The following is a 15632-nucleotide window of genomic DNA, read 5'->3' as shown; positions in this document are numbered from 1 at the left end:
ATAAGGGACAGTATGTGGGGGGGCGCCTGAAAATATTTTGGCTGGGGGGAGCAAAATTTATAGTTACGCCACTGATGGTGCAGACCCAGGTTGAACTGCTGTGTAAATGGGGTATAAAGCAGGGTCAGACCCTGGAAACTCCAGCGTTCAAAGACCAGGGTCGGACCAGGGTTTTTGGTGTAAAAGGGGTATTAGTCCTCCATACCCTTCAATGGGAGCCCTTCCATCAGGTACAGGGGCAGATGTATTAAGCCTTAACAAGAGATAAATGTAAGGGTGATAAGGAGAGATAAACATCCAGCCAATCAGCTCCTTACTGACTTTTTTCAAACACAGCCTGTAACATGGCAGTTAGGAGGTGATTGGCTGGACATTTATCTCTCTTTATCAACCGTGCATTTATCTCTTGTTAAGGCTTAATACATCTGCCCCAAAGTGCTCTGCTCCTGGATGTCTTCATTTATAATTGCCGTCATCTGGGTTGAAGAAATACCTTTCTCATCAATAAACTACTGTAGTTCAATACAGATGACTGCAACAATAAATTAGAAGGATGTCCAGGAGCAGAGCCTTTTATACCTGCTGGAAGGGGTCCGATGGAGGGTCTGCATCTCACCACTGCATGACCCCATGTTTTTTTTTTTTTTACTGGACCGCCAGGTGAAATCTATTCATTTTCATTTAGCCAATGTCACATGTTTAGTTTATTGTATTTGTGTGGAATGTGTCTTTACAATTGGTAATACTAAAACTATGCTGTTCATGACATACTGTACAGAACTTATGTTGTATGTCCAGGACCAAGGAGTGAATCTCTGTTTACAAGTAAAAACAAACAAACATAGTAGTGGAAATATTGCAGTATCCACATTAATTAACATATTACACTGATGCTCCTGTATCAAACCTACATTTTAGTTTCTTAATAGTTTTTAATGACAGAGGTAACAAGTATTGTGCTATTCCCTTTTCTTTAAAGAAAATAAAATAAAAAAAATGAATAAATAAAAATACATTTTGGAAATAAAGTGAACGGGATCATGTATGAATACATTGGTATGTCAAGGTCATTTGTTAAAAGATGATGTGAAGGTACAGTACTGTATATGCGGTTGGGTAACCGGGTTTAAGAGAGGTTGTTTTACTGTTAATGCATTTTGTCACAGTTGGAGTATTGATGTATGTAGCAGGGTGGGAAGAAGGCACAAGGCATGCATACCTCCCAACTGTCCCGCTTGATGCGGGAACGTCCCGGTTTTTGGGGATATTCCCGCGTCCCGCCCGGGCCGCCATTGTCTCGTGGTGGGTTGGGGGGGGGGGGGGGGGGCAGTTGGCAGTCCCCCCCAGCCTGAAGAGAATAGTCTATTCAGTGACGTAGAGCGACGGAAAACGTGGCGCACCCTTAGGACGTGTCATCCGCAAGGCCACACCCCCTTTTCACGCGCGTGTGGCCCGATCCACTTAGAACAAAAGTTGTTAGGTATGGGCATGGGAAATGGGGGAGTCAGCTTGAGTTTTGCAGATTCACCCTCGTAAGGGGCAGCATGCCAGGCTCCAGCTTTCCATGGCGGGCCAGTCGGCTACTTGCCAGAGGAGTGTGATCCGCTGGGGCTGGTTCCCTGGGGAGGGGGTCCCATGTGCTGTGTCTGATTTCAGGTGGGGGGTATTAGAAATGGTTTGGCAGGATGCAGCGGCCTGTCTTCGCCCCCTTAAGTCTTGATACTAGTCTAACCCTCACTTGCATGACAGTCCTCTGTGCCTGTTGATTTCTGGATGCGGTTTGTGCTTTTTAGACTAGATCATGCAAGTGCCTGTCATGCACATCGGCAGCTGCATCGCCAACCACATAGCACAGGGGTTAATGGCTTAGCACATCTATACATATATATATATTCTGATCAATGAATGTAATATATGCGCTGGCTGGTTCCCCTGGGGATCGGTGCAGGGGCTGCAACCATTTATTTATTTACAGTTTCTTATATAGCGCAGCAAGTTGTCTTGCGCTTAACAAAACCATCACTGACTCAGGCATGTGCTGTGTATGGTCATCTGTATGCTATAATGCTTGATACTCTGGTTACCTTGTATTCACAATAGTGTTGTGTTCATGTACCACATGATACTTCAATACAACAAATTTTGAAAAAACTAAATAGTTTCAAATGTTTCGTGAGGCTACTTTGACTCCGCAAATAGGAAACTAGTTGTTGTCTTACAATTCACACACAAACAGAAAAATGCAATAACACAACAAGAAGCAATAGTCCTGCCCACTGTGAATAATGGGAAGTACAATAATAACTTCCAGCTCAGCAACCACCTATAGCTACTGCCGACAGTGCTGCGGAGGCTGGTGCTACTTGCTTTTCTGCCGTGTCTCTCTGACACTGACATTGTCACTGACACATCACATGCATCACACACACAAGACACGCCCAGTTCGTGATGTAAAACCTGGGAAATAGGCTGTTGTCCCAGTCACAGCCCCTCCTCCTGCTGAAGTAACCACCCAAATATCCCGAAGGAACCCAATCAGCTGGAATCACCTGCTTCGAGAGGCGGTGCAAGCCGCGGCCATCCCCCAGTCATCCTGCCCCCAGCACTAACGTGCTTCCCCTAGCTTGTTGTGATCGGATGATTGACGTCAGTGGTAACCAATGTGCTCTGGAGGCAGAACGCTGCCTGGTAAGTGAAGACACTGCTGCCTCCGGCCGGTGCACTGTGAGGAGGAGGACGGGTGTGTGTGCGCCAGGCTCTCATACACGGTAATGTCACTTACTAAGTCATGTACTCCTTATACTAACCCCACATGCAGCCCCGAGCCGTACTCCGTGTGCAGGGAGGTCAAATGTCATGTTACACGTGTGCTGACTGTATGTAGTGTAGATACAGGGTTATTATTAAGTCACTAATGTTTCTTATTCTAAACAACATGCTTTGTCATTTGTGCTCACCGTGTAATAACCATCCTGTCTGCAGGGACGTAACAGGGTGTGTGACTGAACAGTGGTGCTGAGAAACTTATGGGATGATCCAGGGGTAAATGTATTACAGGGGGGGATCTAGACCTTTCCTTTAGGGGGGGGTGTTACTGTATATTCTTGACCCTACCCCCTCCAGTCCTGACTTCTCCCCTTCCTCCAGTCCTGACTCCTCCCCTTCCCAGTCCTGACTCCTCCATCCATGTATGGGGGTATTTGGGGGGGGGGGGGGGGGGGTATAGGATTCCGACAGTAATTAGCCCGAGGTTGGGATCCCGACTGGCCGGATTCAGCCAGCAAGTGGAGCGCAACAAAGCCCCTTGCGGGTTCACTGCGCTTGCCACTCTGTGGGCACAGTGGCTCGCTACGCTCACCATCTATTCTGTTCTCCCTCTATGGTGAAAACGAGATCACCTCCACCGACCAAACCCGCTGCCTCGGTGTCATCATTGACTCCTCCCTCTCTTACACCCCCACATTCGTGCTCTCTCACAGTCTTGCCGCTTTCACCTCCACAACATCTCGCGCATCAAACCATTCCTCTACACTGATGCGACCAAAATTCTCATTCACTCTCTTGTCATCTCCCACCTTGACTACTGCAACATCCTTCTCTCCGGGCTACCTCTCGCCCGCCTCACCCCTTTCCAATCCATTTTTAACGCCGCTGCTAGGCTCATCTTCCTCTCCCGCCACTCTACCTCCGACTCCCCCCTCTGTCTATCTCTTCACGGGCTCCCTATTCCTTTCCGAGTTATCTTTAAACTCCTCACCACCATCTACAAGGCTCTCTCCTCCTCCACCACTCCTTACCTCTCTTCACTGATCTCTATCCACACTCCCTCCCGTCCTCTTCGCTCCGCCACCTTACCTCTCACCTAATCACCTCCTCCCACTCCCGTGTCCGAGACTTCTCTCGCGCTGCCCCCCTGCACTGGAACAACCTCCCGCCACCCATCAGGCTTTCTGATTCCCTTACCTCCTTCAAGCGCTCCCTCAAAACCCACTTCTTCCACCAAGCCTATCCCTCCTCCTTCTAACCTCTTTCGCTCCTCCTATCCTGCCTACCCTACCAACCGTTCCCATCCCTTCCTACTTATCCTATTGTTTTTCGTTCATCCACCCACCTCCTTTTAGTCTGTTAACTCTTATGAGTAGGGCCCTCCTTCCTCAGGTACTCACCCTACCTCTTTACCTCACCAGCACTCCTGCCCTGTTCTTCCCTTCCTCTACTTCATCTTCAGTCTCCTCGACCATTTCGACACCTACTTCAGAACTGATGCTGATTTTAGTTCTACCAGCTATACCCCTATTTATGCTGTATTTTATCACCACACCCTGTACGTTACCTTGTAATTTGTTTTCTGTTTGCTATGTACGGCGCTGCGGACACTTTGTTTGCGCCTTATAAATATCCAATCCGCAGGTGACGCCAGGGTCGCCGTGCAATTCCCCCCCCCCCCATCACTTTATCATTTCAAAGTGCAATTCATCATCTCTAGTGTTCCACATTTCATGAACAAGAGCTGGATCAAACCACCTCTCTTTCTCCTATCGCCTTCTCCTACAATCAACACTGATACTAACCATCTTCGGCGTGACACCCAGGAAACAGCAGTCCTTGATCTTCCTGTGTCTTTCACTCTCTGAACTCCTGTGTAACTAGTCAGTGCTTGTCTGGAGGGTGGGCAAATGCAGGAATGACAGATTGGCATTTATTCAGATCTGGTCGCAGTACAAATTTGTTTGGAAAATGGGAAAACCATGTGCACTGCAGGTGGGGCAGATGTAGCATGTGCAGAGAGAGTTAGATTTGTGTGAGTTATTTTGTTTCTGTGCAGGGTAAATACTGGCTGCATTATTTTTACACTGCAATTTAGATTTCAGTTTCAACACAACCCACCCAAATTTAACTCTCTGCCCCACCTGCAGTGCACATGGTTTTGCCCATTTTCCAAACAACTTTGTACTGCGATCAGATCTGAAAAAGGGCCATTGGGGGAAATTTACTAAGATGTGTATTCTACTTCACATGTGATGTTGCTATGGGCAACCAATCCGATCCTGTCTACTATCTTCTAGAGGGTGCTAAATAAATAAGATAAATTCTGATTGGTTACCTATAGCAACATCACATGTGAAGTAGAATACACATCTTCGTAAGTTTCCCCCATTGACTGCTGTGTCCCATGTGCAGCAGTTGTAATACATTGCGCTGATCCTTGGGGACAGATAGACACACGCGGGTATTTAAAACTACATTATAGGTTCAGTTAGGGTTTAGTACTTACCGCACCCACGCCCTCTGCTATATGTGCGGCAGCTGCAATATACGGCGCTGCTGATCCCCAAGGTCAGGCGTATATACACAGGTAATAAGAACGAGATTTGCCCATAGCAACCTATCCAATTCTCCCATTTTCTGGGACTTAAAATATAAATTTTTGCTAGGATCCGGTTGCTAGGGGCAACACAACCACTTTTTTAAATTTACAGCTTAGAGTGGATTCACTTAAATTCATAATAAATACTCACAAAATTATACTAAGAATTACAATTAATGTAAAAGCTTCCAAATACATGATTTTTATCATTGTCTTTTAGTTGAGGCGAGTCGCAGAGCTACATTTCCATATCACAACATGAGCCAATGGGAAGCCCTTTTGAAACTAACTGGTGAATTCCAGGAAAAGATCATAGCACTCTACAACCAAGAGTTTTTTCCCATGGAAGTACGGCAGTATCTGGCACCGTGGTTTGAGTCACAAAACTGGTAAGACGCAGGACAGCTAGGCAAGAAATCCATTTTAAGTTTATAATAAATTATCTATTATGTATTTTGAAAGCATACCTACAGTATTACACGTATAATGTGTGTGTGTGTATGTGTATATATAGGCATAAGTCTACTTCTGGAGCTGAGTGCCAGCATTTTGCACATATATATATATATATATATATATATATATATATATATATATATATATCACAAAAGATGGGGGGTTGTGACCTTTTCTGCGCTATAGGGTTAGCTGCACCTCTAACTACCTCGCTGTTAGTAGAGGTAAGAAATGCGTATGGAAAAAGGAAAAGTGTAGAGGTGCGCTAGTAAAGGTTTCACCCAAATTTCATACACAATGGTGGAACAATATAAAATAATTTATTTTGTACAATAGTAGAAAAACAATAAGTTCTCACACAAAAGATCGTATCATAATAGGTACAATATTTGATACCACTTTTAACAAGTGTGTTTCCTGAAAAGACCCTACGCGTTTCGTCCCGGAGGGACTTCTTCTGGGGGTAACAGGGTATCTAAAATGGTGAAACAATGCCGTTTACTCAATTAATTTGCTATTAAAAACAATAATTTTATATTAAAAGCGAAAATAAGTGCAAACAGGTAGACATATATTTTATGAGAGGAGGGAACCGAGTTGGTGATAGAGTATGAGGATGAGAGAGAGGGAATAAGCTTGAGGGAGGAGGCTATACAGGGGATAGGTGAAGGCCCCTTCCCCTAATATTCAAGGCTTTTTATTTGGTATATGTACCGATCTGTTTTGTGTTCAATCTTAATTGATAGATGTACTAAAGAGAATCAGTCCCCTTGAAGGGGTGTTCGCTATCTGAGTGTCTAAAATAGTAGGTTCAATAAGTTACTATGAGTGTAGGATGATCATTGGCTTGTTAATCGGGAGTAGAGTCTCCCGATATACATATGCAAAATAATTGATCCATGTACATACCCTCAGCTTGGGGGGTAGATAGAAAGAGTCTGATTGATGACTTCACCGAATAAAAATTCTGCAGTCCATAAATAACATATACATTATATTAAAGGGGTGTATGTGGGTATAATTTAACATATATAGTTTATAATAATAAGGTATAATAGTCTATAATGAGGTATATGATCCATCCTTATAGTAACCGGCCCCGCACGGTTTACATTGATTTTTATAATGAACATATTACTCTAAATCCCATTCATAATCTATAGTGACCTGCCCCACAAGGTATGCAGTCAGTGGTCGGACATTGCATATTACTCCAACATGCGTCCATAAAATCTTGTGTGGTCCTAATACCAGATGGAAATGCATAGTGCATGTTATTCCAAAATGCGGGTACATGTATCTAGAATAGGGACAAGTCCTCATACATAGTGTGCATTATACATAATGTAATTACTACTATGGCAGATAATGCATATACTGCTTAGGGGTGTTACAAAGTGCACATCATTCAAAACAGCAGATAAGTATATAGTATGCATTACAACATCTGTTCTCATTCCCACATACTACATATACTGCACATGTGACCAAAGGGTGTTACATAGTGCACATTATTTTAAACAGCAGATAAGTATATAAAATGTATTACAGCATCAGTTCTCATTCCCACAAAGTGGAAGATGTACATACTCTACATAAATAGTTACATCAAACTTAGCTGATAGACAGTTACACCAAACTTAGCTAATATAGGACCAACAGAGTGCAACCTGTTCAGTAGTCAGGGAGAAGTGTCTTACCTGCAGGTGGGTTAGGTGTGTCTAGTCAATCAGAGTGTGAGTATGTAATGACTGAGCAGGAGGGGTTTTTATAACCCTATGTGGTATTACCTCACTTCCTGTGCCGTGCACTGTGTGTGATAGGGTAATCCAGAACTACTTACAGAACTACTTCTAAACTCACTGAGTATTTCCAGGGGATAAGTAGGCCCCATGTGGCCTTATTCGTCCAATCCATTAGAAGATGTGTAGTGCTGATAGTGTCGGTAATCAGCAGTGTGTATCGGAAGATCTGACTTCCGGAAACACACTGCGTTCCACTTCTGCGTTCCACCTATGTTCCTGGTGGAGGATGATGTCCGGGGACGCTGTACTGTGCGTTCCACCGGTGTTTCTAGCAGCAGGGTTACTTCCGGGGACGTTATGCTATGTGTTCCATCGGTGTTTAGCAGCAAAGTTATTTCCAGGTCGCTATACTGTGTGGTCCACCGGTATTCTGACAGCAGGGTAATTTCCGGAAGTGTTCAATGTTCCTGCTAGTCTATTTTCTCATACTTGACGGGTGAAGTAGGTGGGATTTCCCAATGTGTCATTGCGTTCCACCTACATGAATTAGTGTACCACCTCTAGTATATAATAAAAATGACTGTGTAGGTACTTAGAAATAAGGAGATCTGGGGTGAGATTTAATAGGATGAGAGATTCAGAAAGTGAGAGATTATGAGAAAATAGACTAGCAGGAACATTGAACACTTCCGGAAATTACCCTGCTGTCAGAATACCGGTGGAACGCACAGTATAGCGTCCCGGAAATAACTTTGCTGCTAAACACCGATGGAACGCATAGCATAGCATCCCCGGAAGTAACCCTGCTGCTAGAAACACCAGTGGAACGCACAGTACAGCGTCCCCGGACATCATCCTCCACCAGGAACATAGGTGGAACGCAGAAGTGGAACGCAGTGTGTTTCCGGAAGTCAGATCTTCCGATACACACTGCTGATTACCGACACTATCAGCACTACACATCTTCTAATGGATTGGACGAATAAGGCCACAAGGAGACTACTTATCCCCTGGAAATACTCAGTGAGTTTAGAAGTAGTTCTGGATTACCCTATCACACACAGTGCACGGCACAGGAAGTGAGGTAATACCACATAGGGGTATAAAAACCCCTCCTGCTCAGTCATTACATACTCACACTCTGATTGACTAGACACACCTAACCCACCTGCAGGTAAGACACTTCTCCCTGACTACTGAACAGGTTGCACTCTGTTGGTCCTATATTAGCTAAGTTTGGTGTAACTTTCTATCAGCTAAGTTTGATGTAACTATTTATGTAGAGTATGTACATCTTCCACTTTGTGGGAATGAGAACTGATGCTGTAATACATTTTATATACTTATCTGCTGTTTAAAATAATGTGCACTATGTAACACCCTTTGGTCACATGTGCAGTATATGTAGTATGTGGGAATGAGAACAGATGTTTTAATGCATACTATATACTTATCTGCTGTTTTGAATGATGTGCACTTTGTAACACCCCTAAGCAGTATATGCATTATCTGCCATAGTAGTAATTACATTATGTATAATGCACACTATGTATGAGGACTTGTCCCTATTCTAGATACATGTACCCGCATTTTGGAATAACATGCACTATGCATTTCCATCTGGTATTAGGACCACACAAGATTTTATGGACGCATGTTGGAGTAATATGCAATGTCCTACCACTGACTGCATACCTTGTGGGGCAGGTCACTATAGATTATGAATGGGATTTAGAGTAATATGTTCATTATAAAAATCAATGTAAACCGTGCGGGTCCGGTTACTATAAGGCTGGATCTTATACCTCATTATAGACTATTATACCTTATTATTATAAACTATATATGTTAAATTATACCCACATACACCCCTTTAATATAATGTATATGTTATTTATGGACTGCAGAATTTTTATTCGGTGAAGTCATCAATCGGACTCTTTCTATCTACCCCCCAAGCTGAGGGTATGTACATGGATCAATTATTTTGCATATGTATATCGGGAGACTCTACTCCCGATTAACAAGCCAATGATCATCCTACACTCATAGTAACTTATTGAACCTACTATTTTAGACACTCAGATAGCGAACACCCCTTCAAGGGGACTGATTCTCTTTAGTACATCTATCAATTAAGATTGAACACAAAACAGATCGGTACGTATACCAAATAAAAAGCCTTGAATATTAGGGGAAGGGGCCTTCACCTATCCCCTGTATAGCCTCCTCCCTCAAGCTTATTCCCTCTCTCTCATCCTCATACTCTATCACCAACTCGGTTCCCTCCTCTCATAAAATATATGTCTACCTGTTTGCACTTATTTTCGCTTTTAATATAAAATTACTGTTTTTAATAGCAAATTAATTGAGTAAACGGCATTGTTTCACCATTTTAGATACCCTGTTACCCCAGAAGAAGTCCCTCCGGGAAGAAACGCGTAGGGTCTTTTCAGGAAACACACTTGTTAAGTGTTATGAAATATTGTACCTATTATGATACGATCTTTTGTGTGAGAACTTATTGTTTTTATACTATTGTACAAAATAAATTATTTTATATTGTTCCACCATTGTGTATGAAATTTGAGTGAAACCTATACTAGCGCACCTCTACACTTTTCCTATATATATATATATATATATATATATATATATATATATATATATATATATATATATATATATATATATATATATATATATATATATATATATATATATATATATATATATATATATATATATATATATATATATATATATATATATATATATATATATATATATATATATATATATATATAGAGATCCAGAGTCTGCCGGCACTCAATAATAATAATGACAGCTTGCCCCGGTGCCAGAGATAAAGAACAAGTAGCAGTCCAACATACCACAACGGGTAAATAAACGGCACTCAGGAGACGGTTATTAAATGCAGATAAAAGTGTATTGTTTGGGGACGTTTCGAGGTGTTAGCCCCGTCCTCAGCCCAAATCCTACAGCTATATATATATATATAACCAATCCGATCCTGTCTACTATCTTCTAGAGGGTGCTAAATAAATAAGATAAATTCTGATTGGTTGCCTATAGCAACATCACATGTGAAGTAGAATACACATCTTCGTAAGATTCCCCCATTGACTGCTGTGTCCCAGGTGCAGCAGTTGTAATACATTGCGCTGATCCTTGGGGACAGATAGACACACACGGGTATTTAAAACTACATTATAGGTTCAGTTAGGGTTTAGTACTTACCGCGCCCACACCCTCTGCTATATGTGCGGCAGCTGCAATATACGGCGCTGCTGATCCCCAAGGTCAGGCGTCTATACACAGGTAATAAGAACGACATTTGCCGTATATATTATAGGAATAGAAGTGTGCTCCGTGTTATTTCACCACTTTTATATCACAGTAATTGTACAGAGTTAAAAACTGTTTTTATTTATATAAATTGGAGCCATCCAATACAGAGCTGGTATGCACACTACAAAGGAGCAGGAACATCAATCGTATTATCTATGATATATAACGCTGTTGCTATTCTTTACTAAAATGACTTGTAACTTGGACTAGTGTCCCTTAAGCATTAGAGATCGTTAACATTAAAATATATCATCCTTAACTTTGCTATTATAAACATGTGCAGACACCTAATTACCGGGTTCATGCCGGTTTGTTTCTGGTTCGGCCCAGTAATAGTTGCGATCTGAAAGGGCTTACCGGGTCCAAAAACCCAGCATTACGAACCGGTAAAAAAAGCAGGGTTCTTACTGGTATGTTGCAGGGTTCCTGTGCAGTGTGAACTGGTTAACCGGGTCAAGCGACCTGGTTCCCGTTCACACTGATGGAGGAGGCAGTGCTTGGAGCAGCTTCAACTCCAAGCGCTGCATCCTCCCCCGATGACGCTCTGCACCACTCCTGCATATTGCCTGGTCGCTGAAGGGGCCTGAAGAAAGCAAAATGCAGGGTCTCTTCGGGACTGAACCATTTCAAAGTCCTGGTGCGACCCTGCATTTTGTGATGTGAATGCGATCTTATTGTCATTACTAATTTTCATGACTGTTTGAAGAAGAAAAAAGAAAAAAAACTCAAGTATTTCTTTTAACAATCAGGTTTATTTATAAATTGTACAACTACAGAAAAAGACCCCATGCCAACACCTCCTCCCCCATTAAACTAAAGGTACTTGTTTCCTAGCACGGCCACATATCTTATGGATCGTGTACCTTTAGTTAAGGTACACGATCCATACGATGGACCCGATTTCCTTTGAAATCAGGTCCATTTGGCCGGCTAGGACAAAATATCGGGGGCATCGCGTCGGTCGGGACCGTTAACAATGGTCCCGACGCGACCGACGCGATGCCCGCGATTTCCCCATAGGGTTCAATGTTAAAAAATATTTTAACATTGAAATCGTGTCGGGAAAGGTAAAATATCGGGGGCATCGCGTCGGTCGGGACCATTAACATAGGTCCCGACGCGATGCCCCCGATTTTTACATAGGCTTCAATGTTAAAAGATTTTTTAACATTGAAATCCTGAAAAAATGTGAAAAATGTGAAATGGGCCAATGGACCTTCACAGTTATACGCGTCCCCTCGCGGGCTTCACAGGTGTCCGTGGCGACGCGGACACCTGTGAAGTCCGCGAAGGGACGCGTTTACCTGTGAAGGTATCCGCGTCCCCTTGCGGGGCTCGCTGCGCTCGCCACGCTTCGGGCTCGCTGCGCTCGCCACGCTTCGGGCTCGGTGGCTCGCTGCGCTCGCCACACTATTCTATTCTCAACTCCACGCCGACGTGGATAGTAGGGGAATGAAAAGGTCGGAGGACGCGCACCGCCCCCCTTCGCGGGCTCGCTGCGCTCGCCACGCTTCGGGTTGGCGTCTATCGTGGGGTGGGGTGTACGCCGTGACATTTGGGGGGGTTGGGAATATTTTACATTGAATCCAATGTAAAATCGGGTCCCAGGGACCCGATTTACATTTAATTAAAAAAAAAAAATCGGGTCCAAAATCGGTCGGTCGCAACGATCGCATCGCATGCGACCAAATCGCATGCGATGCGATCGACCCGATTTTTCCGACATGACCACCCCGATGTAAATCGTTGTGGCCGTGCTAGGAAACAAGTACCAAACTAAACTAACCAAGCAATTGTAAAGAAAATAAGGCATCACATTCGTGCAACATAAACAATGATGAAGTGAGCAAACCCCTGTTACTACTTCCTGTCAATTAATTGAGGCGTTAATCACAGTATACAGATAAAAGGTTGAACATTAATAGCAGTTATAAAGTATCACAACTTGCTGACCAACAGGATAGAATCATTTGGGCAGATGTATTAAGCTTTAACAAGAGATAAATGCAAGGGTGATCAGGAGAGATAAACGTCCAGCCAATCACCTGCTAACTGCCATGTTACAGGCTGTGTTTGAAAAAAGTCAGTAAGGAGCTGATTGGCTGGACGTTTATCTCTCTATCACCCTTGCATTTATCTCTTGTTAAGGCTTAATACATCTGCCCCTCTGTGTTTTAACCAGATGTCAGGATCACACATGACCAAATTGGCAAAATGGAATTGATCATGTGTCTGTCTTGCTAGTCGCTCTCATCCACCCGAATACAGCAGCGCAGACCACCCCAGTACTATACACTGACACAATCTAGGGCCATCAAATCATATATCAGTATAGAGTTACATTTAGTATACATAAATCTCTAATGACCCACCACCTCATGGATCAGCCTACACCTTCTGAATAGGTAGGGACTTGGGATTTCATACAGGTGAATGCAAAAGGATTCCGAGTGTGGAAATCTGGATGGAAGGAGCTCAGGTGGATATTAGAAATAACGATTACCTTTTTAGTAATGAAAAAAAATAAGAAAAACTTTAATACACACACACACACACACACACACACACCAATAAAAAAAACACATGTTTCAATCCTAATGTTGGTATATGCTTGAAATCACTTAAGGAGAATGGCAGCGGAATATTAAGCTATTGTTTGTATCTCTACTCCCGTCTCCTAATCTCTGAACAAGCATAGACTCCACTTGGGTATTTAGAACTGCTCCGTATAGTAAAAACAATGTTGTTGACCACGTCCACCTACTGCCGGCAAACAACAACATTTATGATTGGAACATGTGTTTTTTATTGTGATTTATTTTTAACACATTCATGAATACACACTGTCCTTTGTGTGTGTGTGTGTGTGTGAGATTTTAAAGTTTTTTCTTTTCTTTATTACTAAAAAGGTAACTGTTATTTCTAATATCCAACTGAGCGCCTTCCATCCAGATTTCCTATTTTTTTGTATCACGATTCACTTCTTGGTTACCTGCTGGGTGGAATCAGGCATTTTGCTTTGCACTGATTGTCCCATTTAGAATCTGTTCCAGTTATTGCAGTTCCCAACTGACTAGACGTCCAATCAGTGCAACACAATGGGTTTCCGTTTCCTGTTCAAAGTAACAGCCAGTGCCTTAAGCAACATCGCTTATGCGCTCTGTTGCTGCACAAACTTGGTTCCTAACACCATCCTGAATCCTATACTTTCAAGTCTACAAGCGTTACCTGTTCCTGTATCTGTCACTATTAGACGCCTGTTACTGGACGTCTTCTGGTATTGCTTTGACACCTAATTCCTGTTGGCTCTCCAAGCCTTACCTGTTCCAAATATAGTATGGACCTCAGCCGCTGTCTGACTTTCAAATGAGTATTCGGATTCCAGTCTCTTCCTGTTACTACTCACTATACGGCCTCCTGGCCGCTACCTCTACCTCTACAGTACTATCCAGTATCCTCCACTGCCCACCAGAGTCACGACTGGGTCTACAAAATCCATAAGCGTGACAGACTTTCAGGATGTGTACTTGCATATATCTATCCCTTAACACCAACAGAAGTTGTGATCAAGGCAGACCATTACCAGTTTCGGGCCTTAGGAAGTTTGCCTTTTGCCAAATCTGGATGATTTGCTCAGTCTCTGGAGGTCCTTCAGGATCACCTCTTCTCACAGTGGAGGTTCTTTAGTGACACTGATAAATTGGCGAAATTCATCTTTGATTATGTCTCAGTTTCAGCCAGGAACCTTGCTCAATTCACAGTTTCAGCATGTTCCTTTCCACGGACAAGATCCAGGCTCTACAGGACATGGATGAGCCATCCTTCATCAACACAGGGCCTCATCCACTCTTGCATTCAGGTATTGGGAACTTTGGCACCACCTGCTAAATGGTGGAATATGCTCATTTCCTTCACAGACCACTTTAACTGGTGATTCCAACCTGGTGGAACTACTCCTGCCTCACCCTTCGTTCTCAAAAGATCCTCCTGTTCAGGGAGTTGTGTCACTTTTTATCATAGTAACTCCAGTCCACACACTTGGAGAAAGGCTTATGGTTTGAGGACTGGGCCCTTCTCACAACTGACACAAGTCTGCCAGGCTGGGGAGCAGTGACCTGTCAACACTCCTTCCAGGTACGCTGGACAGCACAAGAAGTAAAGCTGTTTATCAGCATCCTAAAACTATGGGCCTTTTACAGGTCTGTTTGCCAGGCCCAGTTCCTCCCTCTTTACAAGCCGAAAGGTACAGTGGGACCATGGAGAATAATCTGTTAGCCAATTCTGCTCCTATGGACTGCTTTCATCGAACTACTTTGGATACACACCTGACTCTCATCCGCCCACGCATCTGGACCACCTTGCTCCATTACTGTTGCCTGAAACGTGTGAAATGTAATTCCATTACTTTTAAATTGAACTTACCACTGTTTTACTACTGCCTTGTATGCCACTGTACTTTTATTTTTGTTGTAATTTCTTCCTGTAACCCCCTCTCCCTCCTGTGTGCTATACCTCTACTATGTATGCCCTGCAACCTACACTGTGTGCCTCACTCAGATGGCTGCATGGATGGTTTCTCCATTGGTAGGTTGCACTACATATTTATGTATTCAAGTGTAGCAGGCATTCCTTCCTGGCCTTGGTCCTCGGGGTGCACTGGTGGTGAAGTTTTTTGAGGTATCCAGCCTTCG

At 43.2% G+C, this 15632-nt stretch overlaps 1 protein-coding gene across 1 annotated transcript in view; it reads left to right on the top strand.

The window, feature by feature from the left end:
• Positions 1–2621: 2621 nt before the first annotated feature.
• Positions 2622–15632, top strand: part of LOC146057693 (signal transducer and activator of transcription 1-alpha/beta-like) — a 74024-nt gene continuing 61013 nt past the window's right edge. Inside the window, exons 1-2 of the mRNA XM_083169220.1 lie at positions 2622–2768; positions 5589–5757. Of these exons, the coding sequence (XP_083025346.1) occupies positions 5627–5757 (131 nt within the window). The 5' untranslated portion in view covers positions 2622–2768; positions 5589–5626. The remainder of the gene's footprint in view (positions 2769–5588; positions 5758–15632) is intronic.

This window comes from Crinia signifera, chromosome 2 (assembly GCF_055691185.1).
Source record: "Crinia signifera chromosome 2, ASM5569118v1, whole genome shotgun sequence".
NCBI lineage: Eukaryota > Metazoa > Chordata > Amphibia > Anura > Myobatrachidae > Crinia > Crinia signifera.
Note: the sequence above shows the minus strand (reverse complement) of the source record. Positions and strands in the feature narration are given on the sequence as shown.